Below are 17,921 nucleotides of genomic sequence, written 5' to 3'. Positions count from 1 at the left end.
TTAAACACATATTTTTGTCTTTATTAAAATAAACAGGGGTAAGTTTCTGGCATGTCTGATTCCGGCTATGGCTCAGTGAATTACTCAATCATGACGATGCGACATGGAATTGGACTTCTTTGCCATGGGCAGCGCCATATTGGAATGACGCTGAGATTTATGGGAATCATTCTTTTGTGCAAGCAGCTACGGCTGTTCGATGCTGAAGATATTCATAATTCTTGCCTCGGCCTCCATGATGATGGTTAGACCTCGAATTTTTCGAATTCAGTATTATTTTTCTCCAAGATGTGCAAAATTCAAACGAAGAAAATAATTCTCGTTTTTATCCAAAACAAGTTGTTTTCGTAGGCCTATGCATGGGCGCCTTCATTTTTTTTGGGGGGGGCAACAACTTTTCACAGGGGAATAATTTTCCGGGGAGTTGCCTTTAATGTGTTAGGCCTGACACAGGGGCGGTCATGGAAGGGAGCGAGTTTGAGGTTTTTCCAAGCAAATTAATGATTTTTTTATCAAGCCAACTAGTGATTTTCATCACTTTCATCTCATATATTCAATTTTTTCTCAATTTTTCATTTTTTGCCGGGGGGGGGAGTGCTCCTTGTCCCCCTCGCAAACAGGTACAGCTTTTTAACAAGTAGACCCCTATCTTTTAAAACGCTTTTCATTTGCCAGGTGTGATGTGAACAGGGATGCGGGAAAAATCGTCATGCCGAAATGTCTCATCGCGCCGCCGTCGTCTGCATCATCATCATGCGCGACCGGCCGACATGGCCTATATCGGGTCAATGACGTAATGTTTAGCTGATAACTTTTCATAGGTCCCGTGTTCAAATAGTACCAGCGACCCATTGCTGAGCGTGTAATAAATTTGATTGTAATGCATTGAGTCTGTCTCCTTGTTTTTTTGCTGAACATTTTGGACGTTGATTCTGAGTGAAATATTCGCCTTATTCAAAAATATTTTGTCAGAACAATTGTATTATAGAAAGAAAATCTTACAAGACATTTAACAACAGGTCAGATTACAGTGAACATGTTTTCATCGTCAGGAAAAAGTGGGTTCGACAAAGCCTTGGGTAAGTGGTCATACCGTCATTTGTGTGGTAGTGTTTGGTACAATGTACTGTCCCAGCTCCGTCATGTCCGTGTGCCTTACACTGAAGTTACAGTTCCAAAATGTCATTGCTTTGTACTGCTGAAATTGTAATTGTACGTGCCTGGTTTCACCGAAACGTTGGCCACCAGCTGGACTCGAACTCCTGACCCTATGATCAGAAGCTACAAACCCTAACCACTAGGCAGTATGCCTCCCGTAATATCACCTTGAATATATTCACACATGTTTTCTACTCCTGCTGTCCAAAAAAGATACTTTGTTTAGTTAGTAATTTGCTGTGTAAGATAAAAATGAAAATTGTTGTGTCTTGTCAGATATCCACTGAAACACGTAATTGTTTGATTATAGAAAAGGCTACAAGTTCACTGTTGTTGGAACCAGACTGGGATGCTACTCTGCAGATATGTGACTGTATCCGGCAGAAAGATGTTACGTAAGCCTGACATTGATAATAATATTCAAACCATGAAATTGGTGATTGTATGTACATGTTTTTTTTATGTGCGTGTATATGGTATTGAAACGTGCTGTAAGAATTTCAAGAGCTTGTTTAGTTTTGTTCAGTTTTGCTTCACTTTTTTTGCATTTAATATTTTTAGTATCTGTACTGTTGATTGTACATAGGTCTAAGACCTGACTGAAGTCACTCAGAATTCAATGTTGATTTCATTATGTTGACTAATTACTCGAGGGGACAAAAATTGCATGTTTAAGGTAGTCTGACTTCATACCTGGATTTCCTGTGGAAAAATTTCCAACCTCAAGCTTTTCATTAATGTATTTAAATAAAGTGCACACCGTCAAGGTCAAATCGAACATTATGGCTGTAAGTAATTTTCTGTTTTAGATTGAAATGCGGATTCACCATAAACCTATTTGAGTGGGAGATCTTCAGCCAGCAGATATACATATAAAACAAAAATGTATTGAGGGTCCCCACAGTTGTGGAAAATCTTGGAAAAAAGTCATTCTAGAGAGTCATGGAAAAAGTTACGGAAAATTGGGAAAAATAAGGTATCCTGGAACCCTTTTGCCGGAGGAAAAAAATCATAGACGGGTTATTTTTGATCGATCACTTTTGATGCTATAATGGAAAAAGGATAAATTTACAGATTATCCTATGTTGGTGTGTATGTGTTGTAGTAATGGCTACTGTAGTCTTACATTTCATAATATCAAACAACTTTCCTCTGCAAAATGGTGTTAAATGTCCTAGAAGTGGTCATATTTTAGTCATAGAAAGTCCAGGAAAAGTCCTGGGATTTTGTGTTTAGGTTTCTAAGGACCCCGTTGACATCAGTTTCTCTTTGTTCAATCCAGTGGCAAATATGTCATCAATGCACTCCGCAAGAAGCTGTTTGACAAAAATGCGAGAGTGACGCTGTATGCCTTGCAGGTGAGTAAACCAGTTGTACAGATGTCTGCTGGTTAGTATTAGTTACATGTCAGTTGTTAGTCTTGGTTTGAAAACCTTCCAGTTGTTCCACAACACAAACCATCACACGTACTGTACTGTACACACATACCTGTGCATGTACATGTACAGGGCACTATCACATCACAAATCATTCTCACAGGAAGGCCTTGGATATTTTGTAAGGTGTTTGGCGGCAACAAATATAGTAATAAAGGTAGGATATGCATTATTTATATCACGTGACTGATGATCGGCGGAAGTTTACACAAATAACTTTCAACATGCTTTGTGTTCACGAACTACCTTTTCTTATTTAAACATTGGCCAACATCATGGTGAACATGTTTTTATGGATGTTCATAGCTAAGCACTCACCAGATATCCTTCTGTAGCCCGGGCAGCACCCAAAACGTTGCCATGATCTCATATAACCAAAGAAATGAAGCTATTTTCAATTTTTGCCATGTTGCACCACAGTATGGTCATGATGTATGATGTCCCTGCTGGTTGTAGCACTGTGAATTTGGTCTATTTTTCCCAAACCTGGAAATTTATAGGGCAAATGATCTATGAATAGCTGAATATGAAAAGTTGTTATAAAAATTATCTGTATCTTAAAGGCATGTTACAACCACCTAAAAACTGCATTTTCTGCGCAAATGTTCGGACCTTGAGATCAGGACGCCACTTGTTTTCAATCCTTAGTCAAATGACATCATGAACTTTTAATGCATTATAAGGCTCAAACAAAGCTGTTGATTGGCTCCCTCCGAAAGTCCAGGGAAAACAATGAAAAACATAAGAAATGAAAACAAATTATCCAAGACCATCCTGCAATAATGATTCTTGTGGTGAAAGCGCCCTCTAACGGTGCACGTGTGTGGTTTGTGTTGCAGAATAACTTCTGGAAGGTCTTGGAACCAAGACTAGTCAGTTGTTAGAGACCATCTAGGGAACATCTGGCAAGTAAAGCAGGTTTTACTGGACAAAACTAGAATGTTAGAGAAAGTAAAATGTTGGACCACAAGATATATATATCAAGATATACAGTGTATATCTTGTCACAAGTCATATGGCAGCTTCATACTAAAAAACAGTTCCTTTCATTGTGGTGAAACCTATAGACAGTATTCCATGAATGAGCATTCTCTTGGGAACAAGAAATGTTACTGCCTTTTGAGACATTGGCATTGTCTGTCTATAAACATTCAATAGAAAGCACCAACATATTTGATCTCCTAACAGGAAGTTCCAACTCTATGTTTTTCAGTGACTGGCATTAATAACTTTTGTTTGTTACCATGTAAAATGTCTACACTTTGACTTGATTGTTTTTTCAGCATTTCTGTCCAGTAAAGATGTAGCTCATTTAATCTGCCATAGGTGCTTGACTAAAGTACTGGCTAACATTTAAACATTGTCTATAAGTTTTGCTAAACGTTTACTCGCTCTACGTCATTGTGTGTTTGCAGGTTCTGGAGTCATGCGTGAAGAACTGTGGGTCCACAATTCACGAGGAGATCGCTTGCAAGCAGTTCATGGATGACATGAAAGAACTAAGTAGGGTGAGTCCCTTCATAACAATTCCCAACAACAAAATGAGAACAGGGTTCGTACCTCGAACCGCCAATGTTGCTTTTATGAGCAATCCATGCCATCACTTGAACAATGACCATTGCTTTGCATAACTTACATCCTGTGTGTTTACTGGCATCTTTATACAGCCTTAGACAGCTGTTTTGGCAAAAGTGATACAACTTCCTACTTGATCATCATCCATCATAAACATATGTAACTAAACTGAAGTATTTCATCCCTAATCCTTACCATTCTACTGTGTGTAATAAACTTGAGTCTCCCCTTTTCTATCATATGCCAACATTTTAGATATGAGCCACGCATTCTACTCACTGTACTAATGTACAAACCTAGGAATTTTCTAACAGTTGACTTCAATGCTGTCAGTGGCTTATCTTGAGCTCCACATTAAGTTAGGGACTTTTTTGTTGATTTGTTAGGAAGCCAGTGAAAATTCTCCAAACCACAGCCTCATAGTAGAAAGTGGGATTTCCGTCACAGCAAATGGAGCTGTTTGAATTTAATTATTCACAAAACTGAAGTTTGAGGCTGGAATACAGATGAAACCAAGATCTGGAAAAACTCCCTCTGTCAGGTTTTCTGCAGTACAGTACGGTCTACAATCCATGCATGCTGCCCTTGCTGCCAATTTACATTATATTGGCCCAGACACATTTCATCCAGGTTATGCTACATCTTTTTATTGACAGTCCAGTAATGATGGAGTGAAGAACAAGGCACTGGAGATGATCCAGGCTTGGGCCCATGCTTTCCGTAATGAGTCAGGCCTCAAGATTGTGGTAGACACCTTCAACCAACTGAAGGGAGAAGGTAGGATACCAGACTTTTTTCAGACTGAAATTCATATGGTTTAATGTTAGTACTGTGTTTTGTTCATCAGCATAATCTTCTGAACACTGTAAATACAGTCGACTCTCATTATTATGAAATCAGCTGGACCACGTAGAAACATTTGTTGTATCCGAAATTTGTTGTAGGTGAAACGCAGTGCAATGGCTTCGGTACATTGTTGTACATGAACAATGCCATGTACAATGCATATGCACATGTATGCCTGTACATGCATGTGCATACACGTGAACGCGTTATTGATGTTATATAAAAAAGATCTCTCGGTTATAATTAATCAGATACATGTGAAAGTATCGATCCAGGGATTTTTAAAAGGCTTTTGATTGCCATGGATGACAACAAAGCTAAACGGCATGCACATGTAGGCCTGTGTGCCTGCAAGAATGCGAAGACTTATCAACTGGAGTCCACTCCATGTAAGTAGTCTTTCCAACACAAATTGTGTCGTGGAGAGACATTTTTATTTTCTTTTCTGTCTGTCTTATGATTTTCGACACTAGCTGCATGACATGATTTATTGATAGAGTTCACTCGCCCCCCGCGTGGCACGGCTGTCCATGTGTGAGATGGTCGCTGAAGAAGCATGATGTCATGAAGGAATATTGCAGTTGGATAGTTGTGTCTTGCAAAATGTATGTCATGAAAGCGCACAGTCTCATTGCCGGGTACGCTAGATCTTTTCGCAGCAATATGAATAATTTAGTGTTGGGCGATTAGTTGGGCTCTTGAGATGTGACAGTAGTCAAGTGAAGTTATTTGGGGGTATTTTTAACGGAATTGGGAAGGGAATTTTGGGGGGGGCATTTGTGTAATCAGTGTAAAAAATCATTGAATTTTTAATCATGCACTGTGCTTGTTATGATGACAGGAAACTGGCAAATGATGTCTGTATATCACATTGTAAGCATGCGTGACGCATGTGGAGGGGCAGAAAATAAGCCTCGTACTGCAGCTGGAAATTTTGTGGAAACACGCTCGTTTTGAGTACAAGTAGGACATCTTCAAATTAAATTTATGAACGCAGAAAACACAAACATAGACATGAGATCAGTTCTTGTGAATGAACCTGCTGAAAAATTTGTGACAGCAGTGTTTGTACGACTTGCAACTGTCGTATATGATGTACATGGACATGTATTGGAACTTTGGCGACCCTTTTTGGTAGGAACTGTACATTGACTGGTTGCTGCATTTCCCTTATGCCTTCTTTGGCAACAGTTAGGCCCAGCAGGAAACAGTGTGATACACTGCGCACTTGTTTTAACCACCGCAATTTGCAAACGTTCATTATAAATGGGTCGTCAACGCTGGTTTTTCTGGCAATGGAGTCATGAAAACCATTCGTTGTAACAGGAATTTCATACAATGCAATTTTGCTGTTAACAGATTTTTACCCCATAGAGATGTGCACGTTTTTGCCGGGACCACAGATTTGTGTTTGTTATAACTGGAATTTCGTAATAACGAGAGTTGACTGTACTATCTAAAAGGTGTAAAAAGACATGCCAAGTTTGCATAGGTTGAACTCTAACCCATGGCTCCTTGCTCACTTTGTCAAAACCAGAGTTGTACTCAAGTCCATCACAAGTTATTCAGTCTTCAGCCAAGTACCAAGGTATCCAAGTGAACTGTGACAAATGCATTCCATTGTCATTGTTCTTACTTTGGAATGGTCTTGTGAAAGGACTTCTGACTGGGGTTTTATTGGGACTTTTTAATGGCCATCACTACAACTATGATCAAAAACGTCCTAAAAAGTAGACTGTATAAAGGGAAATTCTTCCTTTTGTGTTTTTTCAAATCTGCATGACTGAACTGATTCTGTCGCTGTTTTCTCCCTTAGGTAATACCTTTCCTCCATTGAGAGAGAGTGATGCTATGTTCATGGCAGAAAAGGTAACCACCTACAAAATTGGCATTGTTTCATTACAGAACTTTTTTTGTCTAGTGCAGTACAATACTGCCATGCTGAACACTGCTATACTGAATGATTGGGTATACCAAACATGCCTTGGCTCCCATATTTTCTGTGTACATTTATTGAACTCTAAAAAGTTTCTTTAAGTATCAGAAACGTGACCCAGCACATTGTAATCAGGAATGAGTCGTTTTACGTAATGGCCGAGAAAAGTGGGGATGTGGGTAAGTGTTGGAACAAATCAGTGTGACAGTTTCTGTATATTGGGGAAGTGTATGTATGAAAGGCTACCATCAACACACTTGTAATGTGTACCATTTGAAAGCTTATGAAATTCTCTTTCTGACCATGTACATATCTCAAATAGTCAGTTGATGTGCCGAGTCCCATATTTAGTATTAGTGTTAATGACTTTAAATTTGAGTAAGATCTCATTTGAGAAGGAGTAGTGATCAACATGTGGCATGGTCCATAAAAAATAGCATTCATGGGTATTTGCTTATGTGGGCGTGCACAGGTGCCCACATGGACTGGCCACTGAGTACATGTATGCAACATGGGTCACTCTGGTGAGGAAAATCTTGCTTTTTAAACAAAGGCAAGGATTTGCATCTCATGTTGCTGACTACTTCAATCATGCACCAGTGGCTCCATTACCATAGAGTGGTTTCCGGGCCCATCTGTTATGGTTCCAATTGGGCAGCAGGAACCAGTGTAACGGTACTGCATATCACATCGCCACGATTTCTAAGTGAGTGCTCATGGAAACTCATTGGAAACTTGATTTTTACTTCATATTTTGAAAACAACCATGCATTAAAGAAAGTAATCATGCATTAAAGAAAATGCATGAATTTCAGTGGTATTCATTTCTAACTTGATTATCTTCATAGGAAACATTGGCCCAAAATCCTCCTGTAGAAACATGTGTGAGGCAGGCCACCACACAGGTGAATAGGCTGAAGCCTGGAGTAGGTGTATCGGCCAATGAATGTTGCGCTACCAAACAAAAGCTATATTAAGTGTTTTGTGTGGATCCAGTTTTGTCAATAATAGTGGCATTGCACTGTTTTTGCTGAAATTCATATCTCAGTGAACTAAAATAGGACTGTACAGTTGTTTTTGTCACCCAGGGCTCTCGCATCATGACTGGATTTGTGATTGGCTTGTGATTTGATTTGTGCGAGACTTGAACCCAGCACTGTGCTGTTTTTTCCAATGAAATCAAACTTGCACGTAGTTTTCTTAACTTACATGCACTAGTTCACTTAAGAGGGTTGCAATTATATTTAATTGTCAATTAGGATTACTCTACATTGGGCCAAGACTTCTTCTTAAAGTAAATTGTTGGTTTCCTTTTTGTCCTGTAGGCCCCAGAATGGGTGGATGGTGACAAGTGCCACACCTGTCGCTCTGAATTTGGCGTGGTAGTGAGAAAGGTAAGACTGTACATTCACTAAACAGAGATTCCACTTTGCCAATTTTTAATCGGAAATCTGACTTTTTGGTATTTTTCTCCCCAAATCCGATTTTTTTTTACATTTCCCCCTGCAATGTTTTCAACATTGACAAACTTAAATAAAGAAGAAAAGACTGGAAGCAAATCCGCATGTATCCTGCACCCCGCGACTGGGTATTTAGTCTTGTGCGCAGTCATCAGTTGACGCTTACGTTAGTCATATGGTGTTCCAAAAAAAAGAAGGACAGTGTTGAGTGGTGTCGTCAGTGACTGGAAATACGTTTAAATATTGACCTTTAACGCATGTAAATTGCTTGTCATGGACAGCTCGATGCATGCACATGCGACATGCGCGATGCATGCACATGCGACATGCGCGATGCATGAACGTACACAACGAACGCACATTGTACGTTGGATGATCAACACGTGGATAGGCTTTATGTTCGAGGGCCAACAAAATACAGCATCTAATTGTCAACAGAAACAAGGATCTTAATGATATTGAAAGAGATGTCATGGACAAATTTCAGTGGAGATGGCTCGAAGGAAAGGACAACAGTGGTGATTTCTTTTCTACTTATGTTAGAAAGCTTCGTTTGCCAGGTAGGCCTAAGCCTACCAACTACTGTCATGACCATAACGCTGCATACTTCCCATCGGGCAGAAAGCTTTCGTCATGTTCGTATCTTTTTGAGCAAAAAACAGCAAGCTGGCCTACATGTAGGCTGCAACTCATGACTGTGATTGACCAGCAATGATCAAGAAAGAACGTTTTGTTTTTATAGCCAACTACACGATGAAGATGCACGTTGTGTACATGCACGCAGACCCATGCATTAATACGTATAAAACCGAAACAGTGCGATTTTCCGATTTTTGGCATAGGCTAGTGACATCTCTGACTAAGGTATTTCATAAAAGGCAGTAGAAATCTAACCTTCCAACAGCCAATCTTTTTTCCCCCCATTTTTTTGACCATCTCATGGACAGTAGGGAGCCCCCACTTCTCAGCTGTCCATTGGTTGATCTCTTTTAATCAGACATAATGTTTTCCTATGGTTATCTATAATTCATGCCTTCACATACATTGTACCATGTGCATCGAGTAGGCTAGCCTGGTTTGTCCAATTTTTATAAAATTGATGTCAAATGGTTGTAAGACATTGAGGCACAATACGAAAAATGTATTGAAATGATACCAGAGTAACATCAAAGGGGGATGGATTCTGTTCTCCCCACTCCACCTCCTGGCTCTTGTAGGGTTAAAATGGTGATGTCAGATAAAAATGAGATGTAGGGAGGGGGTTCTTAATGTTCACCACCGCAATCAAAGAAAACAATTTGAGCTGCATTTTAAACCGGAGAGGGAGAAAATGGGCCTCTTAATTAGGACAATGTTAGCACTGGACAGTAGTAATTTTCTGTTCAGAGTTATTCTTGATTTCTCTTGTCACCATGATTGAGGAGGTGAGGGAACAACTGAAAGTAAACTGGACTGTTGTACACTGAAATGGATCTCTTGGGCCCTTTTATTGGGGGGGTCATGATTAGTAAGGTGATGCATAGGACTTCAACACTTTAACTAAAGCCGACCCGTGCAAATAGTTGTCAGAGTAATGCATATTTTTATGTAACCTTGACAACGCATTCTACCAATTTGTTGCAGCATCACTGCCGTCACTGTGGCCAGCTCTTCTGCAGCAAATGCTCCTCCAAGCAACTGCCCATCCCCAAGTTTGGCATAGAAAAAGCTGTGAGGGTCTGTGACCCATGCTACAGCAAGCTGACGAGGTAGGTGCAGCGCTCAGATAGTTAAGCAGTTAACATAACATGACAAGGATGCAGTTGGCTCTCAGCCCAATTTTTTGGAGCAGGCAAACTGTTTGAAAAGACAACTTGTGCGTCTATGTTGTGATCATATCTCTGAATAGATCACATTTGTGACAATTTCTCCCTTGTCAGTCATCAAGGCCTATGGTTGTCTGTTAGGGCAGACTTGAAGCCCAGAATGACAGAATACACACCCTAACCCTAACTACAGCTGTGCCTGATACCATGAAACTTCACAGCTGTGGTATGGTATGTCTGAAAGAGTTCAATCAATTCAAACCAAGGGAGAGAGCAGTGTGAGAAATCTTATACAACAGGACAAATATCTCTGAGTAAATGTCTTTGATGTACCCTCTGGAGAAGCATTTTGTTTCCATGGTCCTTGCCATTGTAGTTACAGTGCAGCATTATTTGATGTGTGACCATTTGTGCTATTTCTCTGATAAGCTAGAAATAATATGGTGCAAAGGTGAGTCTAAGTTATTGTTATAACAATATGTGCGATTCACAATAATGCACCTGCAAGAGTTTGCAACGCATTGGCCAATCACAATGTGCACAATCTGTAAACCCTTTCCAAGTGCACGTTGGCAGGTGCGCTGTTATGAATTGCCTATATCGGCAGGGCTTTCAGGAATAATTTTAAGCCCATCAGTCAGATAATAACGCCTTAAAGCAAGTTGACTTTTTTACTTTCATTATTTGAATTGTAGAGTCTCATCTTATTTTGAAATGTTTTCTTTGCTTCAGCCGCACTGAGACAACCTCTGGATCTGGCGGCCATGATTCGGACCTCCCTGCTGAATATCTGAATAGCCCCTTGGCCCAGCAATCCCAGGCACCACCACAGCGCAGCGAGAGAGAGCTGCAAGAGGAAGAGGAGCTTCAGTTAGCCATGGCTCTGTCACTGGACGCTGCTGAAAACAAGCACATTGTACGTTGTGTTAATCTTACATTATCACGTTTTGGAGGCCACGGTGCTTAACCAGGTTTCTTTGCTGCCCTCACAACCATTTAAAATACCATTTCAACTCCGGAGGGCCTTATTTTGTGTGAAACCTGTTGATTCAGGTAACAGCTGTTCATATTAATGCGCGGTCTTCTCATTGCTTGTGTCACATTCATTTGCATGCGCATAGACAAATTTTAAATTAGGGTGATGTACACAAAAACCAGTGCTCACCAGTTTTTTTTTTATTTTAGTGCAAATAGTTTTCAATTGGATGTGCACAAAACCAGTGGTTTTTATATGCCTATTCAGACAGGTGCATACTACTGATTTTGTGTACATAGGACAGGAACACACCTAAATGTGTATGTTCAGTGGCATTACCACTTCCTTGTCTTTCAGTTTTCACATTTTCCCACCGAGGGTTCAGATATGCAGAGAGGCCATGCAAAAACTTGTGCAAAACTGTCCTTAAAATGTTATGCCTGATGCCGGTTACAAGTATTGGTTTTTTAAAAGCTCAGTTGCAGGACAAGTGATGTTTTTACTCCTGCTTCTCATTGAATTTCAGATTGATAAGGATAAGAGTGCAAGTAGTGGCCACACCTCCTCACCTCCTCCTCCAGTAAGTTGCCCCTCCATGAGCCCTTCTGGGAGGCTACGTTGTAGTATCTAAAGAGTCAGGAGTAAATGATGTCATGCTATGTCTAAATTATACTTGGCTATGGCTGTTGATGACACAGAACTATATGTATATGAGAAATGGACTCAGCTAGTGGCTACCATAAGCACATATTCTTAGCCTTATTAAAATCATTGAAATATGGCCTTACTTTCCATTGAGGTAAAGTAAGAAGGCACAGTTACAGATCGTGGCTCTGTTTTGTAAACCCGTGATGGAGGAATACGTTATCTGTTCAGGAATTATGTTTGAATAGTTTCTGTTGACTTTATCATATGAAGATGACTGTGGATTGTCTTCATAAACAACACAACACCTTAATTTTCCTCTTAATTTACTTTTTTCACTGCAAACAGCCCAAGAAACGATGTATACATCTTTGCATAATGGTTGTGAAGTAGGTTGTTCGAGATGAACATGTGACACATGAGGCCCTTGTTGCAAATGGAGCTTGCCAGAAGTAGTCAAAGATTGTTTTGAGCCTTTCCTTAGTGCACACTTTTCTGTGAAACCCTCAAAATAGAATGGAAGTATGTGAACGAGTGTGTCTGTGGGAGACTTTGAGACACTAGTGGTGACAGACATACTGGTCCTTTTTCAAGGTATTGCGCATGCTCAGAACTATGCCCGCATGATCAGGACTGGTAAAAAAGACCGGTATGTTTGTCGCCACCAAGCGTCTCAAAGTCTCCCATTAAGCAAAATGTTTGTTTTTGTCCCAATGTAGTCGTCTTCTGCTCCAGTGATGGACCCAGAGGCAGACCCTGAGGTAAGTCATGTAGTTATTAACACCTACCAAAGTTTCCTAGCTGCAACAGTAGCTTGTGGTCTTACCAATCGAAGCTAGTGTTGATAGTCTTTACCAGGGCCCAGGTGAGTGAAATACCCCTTGAGTTTAGCTTGAGTGTCCTTTACAGTGTAATGTTGGGCAAGCCAATCTTGGATCGATTTTGCCCCTTCTAGTTTCTTTCCTATACATTTTTTTCCTTTTCACTGTGAATTATGGGTTTTTATATCAGTGATTGATATGTCCTTTTGTTTGAATTTTGCACCAGGTTGTGAACTACTTTTTATAATTGTTTCCGATGTATTCTTTCATGTATTCTAAAATATGTATGAAGCCTTTGTTACATTGTTTCTATTGTAATTGTCAATTGCCATGCAATTTAGCCACATGACTTGCTACATGTATATGATAAAAATAAACCAATACGATAACAGTTATAATAGTAATAGTGCTTGGTTTGTGTGCAAGTCAGTTCTGTGACTCTTGTTGATTTGCACTTCCAAAACCATTGTCTCGTTTAAGGTTTTTAGAGAAATCTTTAAAAATTGTAAGGTTTTTATTTGTAATCCATTATTTCTGCATTTGTCCAGCTTGCTCGCTACTTAAACCGCTCCTACTGGGAGCAGAAACAGGAGGAGAGTGTCAAAGCCTCGGCCACACCTTCTGCCCCAGCTAATGCCCCTGACCCCACACCAGCCACTGCCCCACCGCTGTCACAGTCAGTTTCAACACAGCCGATGTACGCAACCAGCAAGGTGCAGGAGGTAGGGAACAAGACCTACATGTCTCTGTGGTTGCTTCATTTTCAAAATTTGTAATATTCTGTGTTTTTGATGCTTGCCAAAAACTGGATGCACATGGACTTCAAATGGCAATTATTCCCTAAAAATTGTGCCACAAATTCTACAAGTGTCGCTCGCCTTTTCTGGCGATTCAATTCAGTTCTATTTTCTTTGGATTTCTCCACATGTGTGCAGAGTGAGTAGTGTAGGCTTTATGGTGGGTTTGGAAAGTCACTGGCAAAAATGCCCCAGGAATCAGGGCTAAGTTGAAAAGTCCACCTGCAGCGGACAAAGCTGTCCTTTCAGTCAAATGTCAGTTGAGCAACATTGTCTTTACTGTTATGAATTCTGCCTACGTATTGCAAGCCAGATTGACTGGCTGTGACTTTTCACTCAATTGAGCTTTGTACTTGCACTGCGAAAGCTCTGAGGCCTGGTGATTGACCTAGACTAGTCACAGTGCACATTGAATAGATGGTCAGACTTTTGAGGACAGTAGAGCAGGAGAAAATCAACAGATTTTTGACTGTCTTTAATTTTTCTATGGCTTTGTAAATAAGCCTTATGCTTGCTTCCCTTTTCAGGTTGCCCAAAACGGTGAGGTACCGGATGACATAGAGTTCCTAAGGACGCTTTCAGCCAACCTGGAGGTCTTTGTTAACCGTATGAAGAGCGACTCATCCCGTGGACGTAGTATCGCCAGCGACACCTCGGTGCAGACCCTGTTCCATACCCTTACCCAGATGCACCCGCAGCTCCTCAGCCTACTCCAGGAAAAGGAAGACAAGCGAGGTACTTTGGGAGACCATGATAGATTCATTTCTTCCATATTGTAACCAGGGTAAAGCCGTCAGTTATAAATTTGTTCTTCCTGGGAACCCTAGGGAGAGGAGAAGACAGTGGAGAAATGTTCAGTTGCACAAATATTCCTAGGAAAAGCCTTGGAATCTAGTAGGGACTGAGACCGAATCCACAGGTCAGCCTAGGTGGGATTCAAACCCATGCTGCCTCGGTAGGAGAGGAAAAAGCCACTCTACCAGCCTGACTCCTTGAAGAGAGTATGCAAACTGCTGTCATTGTCACAATCTGCACTCAAAATAAAATGATTTAACTCCAATTTAAATGTTGGTTACTGACAGTGAGCCTCAGTGTATCTTGATTTCTGTGTCTTAGTTTGACCATCATGCTGAAAAATGATATTACAGTGTAGCTCTATTTGGCTCAAGTTCAAGTTTTATTGTCAATACAGCTTATTGTGCCTTGACTCTTCTAGCTTAGTGTGGTCATCAGGCTACACTGAATATGATAATTTTTGTAAATTATGTGTAGGGGTTTATTAAATTACAGAGACATTTTTCAGGAAACATTGTTTTATTGATACGCGGAGCCAGATTACATGTACTTATTCCAGGTGGTAATCACTCCAGTAGCTTTGTACTAATGACTCCTGGTTCGTTTGAAATGCATTTTACAGCCAAGATGGAGAGCCTCCAGGACAAGCTAGCGCAGATCCATGATGCCAGAGAGGCACTCGATGCCTTGCGAGACGACCACCGGGAAAAGAAGAGACGTGAGGCAGAAGAGGCTGAGAGACAACGGCAGATCATGCTGGCTCAGAAACTAGAGATCATGAGGCAAAAGAAACAAGTTAGTTGAATAGGGTCTTGAATAGCCACTACAGATGGCATTGTCATGTAGCGTTTGCCGATGCAAATTGAAATTGATTGCGAATGGAATTGTAATTCCTGGGCACAACTAGAATCAATTACAGAACTGCTAGAATCACTCAACAATTTGGTGCAAGTTAATCTGTGTTAATCGTGGTCCAATTTGTTTGGTCTTAAACCAGGAATACCTGCAGTTACAACAGCAGCAGGCCCTGCAACGACTGCAGGAACATGAGCGAGAACTGCAGATGCGTCACGAACAGCAAAAACAGCAGCAGCAGATGCGGCAGATCCAGTACACAGCTTACGCTGGCATGCCCCTACACCAGGGTGGCATGATGGCAGCCCCGCCCCAAGGGATGATGCCACAGCAGCAAGGGATAATACCCCCACCCCAGGGGGCTATGATACCACCAGGCCAGTACAGTGTACCCCAACAGGTTAGTGGTTGTCTCTCTCATTTCATGGAGTTAATTTTGAAAGCTTTACATAGAAATGTGTGTCTTCAGTGCTGTTCTCGAACAAAAGTGAAACTAATCTATTTTGAAACAAGTTGTTATCAATTGTGCTTTTTTAGACATTCAGCCCGCCCTCTTCAATGCAAGGTTCCCCCGCCCACAGTGGCTACAACCCCCAGCAGCAGACTTACAATGCCCCACCCCCCAACGTGGATCCCCAGGCCACCCACCAGCCACCTTCCAACACCCAGCCTGGGTACACCCAGGCCTACCAACAGCCACCCCAGCAGTCCTACCAACAAGCACCCCCACAGGGTGGGGCCTACCCGATGGGATACCAGCAGCAGCCCCCTTCCACCCAGCCGCACCCCTCCCAGGGCCCACCCAGTGGGACATACTCACCCCTCTCCTCGCTAGACTACCCAGCCCAACCCCCTCAGCAACAACAGCAGCAGCCACCCAACAATAACCCCTACAACATGCAAGGCATGGCATCCTCACTACCCTCCTCCCAGCAGTATGGGGGCCCCCCAACCCAGGGGGGAATGTACCAACAGCAGCCTGGGCCACCCCAGGATATGCAGTATGGAACAAACAAGGGACAGCAGCCCGTCACACAGGCCCAAACACAACCCCAGCAAGACCATCCACAAGAAGCCTCTCTCATATCCTTTGACTAGACCTCCCCATCATGCCAGTGGTGGCAGAAAGGAAAGAAGCAAGCTATATATAGTGCAAGCAATGTTAAGACTAATTGTTATATAAAGTGAAATCTACCCGGAAAGAATACAAACAGCTAAACATCGACATCAGCCATAGAAATTTTCCAATCTAAGCTTGGGATTTGAAACCCGTTTCTAAACTCTTCAGTCAGTTAATGCCATTCAGTGGAATCTTACACTTAAGATCAAGAGTACTCTGAATTTAGTGTTGCCCACATCGTCTTCAATTTACCCTAACTTTGTCATATAATGGTATGTTGGTAATTTAGGGTTTAGTCACATAGGATACATGTTCATTATCATTTGTGTAGTAATGGACAGTATAACGTGCATGTGTTGATTTTTCACCACATCAAAAATTAATACTGCATCTGTCCAAGGGTCACAACTGTAATTATCAATTTATTTGTTTTCAGAAATAAAATAAACTCTTTTGGGTTCTAGGGATTTCTCAAAGATTGAACCAGATTGTCATCAGTTTCACAATTGGTGAGGCATGTCAAGAGGCGACTTTTGTGCTGTCGTGAGCATTGTGTATATCAATTGATGCACTTTATGTGATATTCTGAGGTTGTGTTCCCATTGCCTGCCATAAATCCTGGTAAATGTTTTAATGAGGACTGGTGAACATTTTAGTGATGTGTCATTTCCAGTGCATTGTAATTGTTTGAACCTGTGGGTAGAAGGTTGTGTAGACACACTGGTACTACACTAATTCATGTATCAGACATACAGTGGGGGACAGTGAAGCAGCTGATTTCAACAACTGCATTTCTGTTTACTTTTTTTTTTTTTACTGGGCCAATTTCGCCATTATTTCTTTGTGATTTTAATGCCCCTATTTTGTTCAGGACAGCACAGCACCAAGAAAATACTGAACTTTTTGTGAAAGTTAAATATGGTTCTAAATTCTGCTCTCAAGTGGCATGGTGGGGGAGACCCAACTTCCTACAGACATTACCCAAAACAGTATTGTGTCCAAAACTGTCATTTACCAGAAAAATTCTTCAGAAATTTCAACACAAAAGATTGTACCCTCTACCAATTGTTTAATTTAGTTGCATTTGTTCAAGTCAATGGAAGACAATTTCAGTGAAATGAAATGCATGTCTTCACAGTCAATTGTATTTTACTCTTCACTTGCATTCTTAAAATCTTTGAAATTGGTATGACAAAGTAATTGTTACCTGTTGAGATGGGTTCCATGGGTTTTGTGTAACCTCAGGGGCAAATTGCACCCAAGGCGTATACATGTGCCCTCCCTGAACAGCATCAAATGTGTGTTAAAGGTTGATGGTTAAACAGCTGACAATTTGTACCATTCAGTAGTGCTACTGTTTTGTGGCACAGCAGAGTATATGCCAAATGTATCAAGCATGTTTACATGGTGAACGCTTAATCTTCGATGTTTTAAACTTATAGTAATTTCTTGAAAAAGTCCTAATTTCTATTTTACATGTATCATTAAATTTAACTTTTAAGTCGCTAGATGTGATAAAGAGAAATAGAGAAGTGTGGCAAATGGGTGTGTAATGTTCCAGAAACAGTAATTAACTTGATATACCTGTCATGTCAGTGTACTCTCTGCTATTATAAATTAAATTGTCTCACCAGAAACTACTTGCTGTGCTTTGACATCAGGCCTGTATTTTTGTTTCTGTCATTTGGATTTTTAA

General features: G+C 40.9%; 1 protein-coding gene across 1 annotated transcript; it reads left to right on the top strand.

Annotated features, from left to right (window-relative positions):
- The first annotated feature begins 860 nt into the window (after positions 1-860).
- Positions 861-17,865, top strand: hgs (hepatocyte growth factor-regulated tyrosine kinase substrate). The gene is made up of 16 exons (XM_022233644.2): positions 861-1,079; positions 1,469-1,553; positions 2,441-2,516; positions 4,010-4,102; positions 4,826-4,946; positions 6,832-6,884; positions 8,277-8,345; positions 10,035-10,159; positions 10,949-11,132; positions 11,719-11,772; positions 12,557-12,598; positions 13,207-13,380; positions 13,983-14,190; positions 14,873-15,045; positions 15,248-15,505; positions 15,643-17,865. Exons 1-16 carry the CDS (start codon positions 1,037-1,039, stop codon positions 16,201-16,203), a joined length of 2,319 nt encoding a protein of 772 aa, XP_022089336.2. The 5' UTR covers positions 861-1,036; the 3' UTR covers positions 16,204-17,865.
- The last annotated feature ends 56 nt before the right edge of the window (positions 17,866-17,921 follow it).

This window comes from Acanthaster planci, linkage group LG07, assembly GCF_054643075.1.
Source record: "Acanthaster planci isolate LZ-2023a linkage group LG07, COTS_SCS, whole genome shotgun sequence".
Lineage (NCBI taxonomy): Eukaryota > Metazoa > Echinodermata > Asteroidea > Valvatida > Acanthasteridae > Acanthaster > Acanthaster planci.
This window is presented reverse-complemented; position numbering and strand designations above follow the sequence as displayed.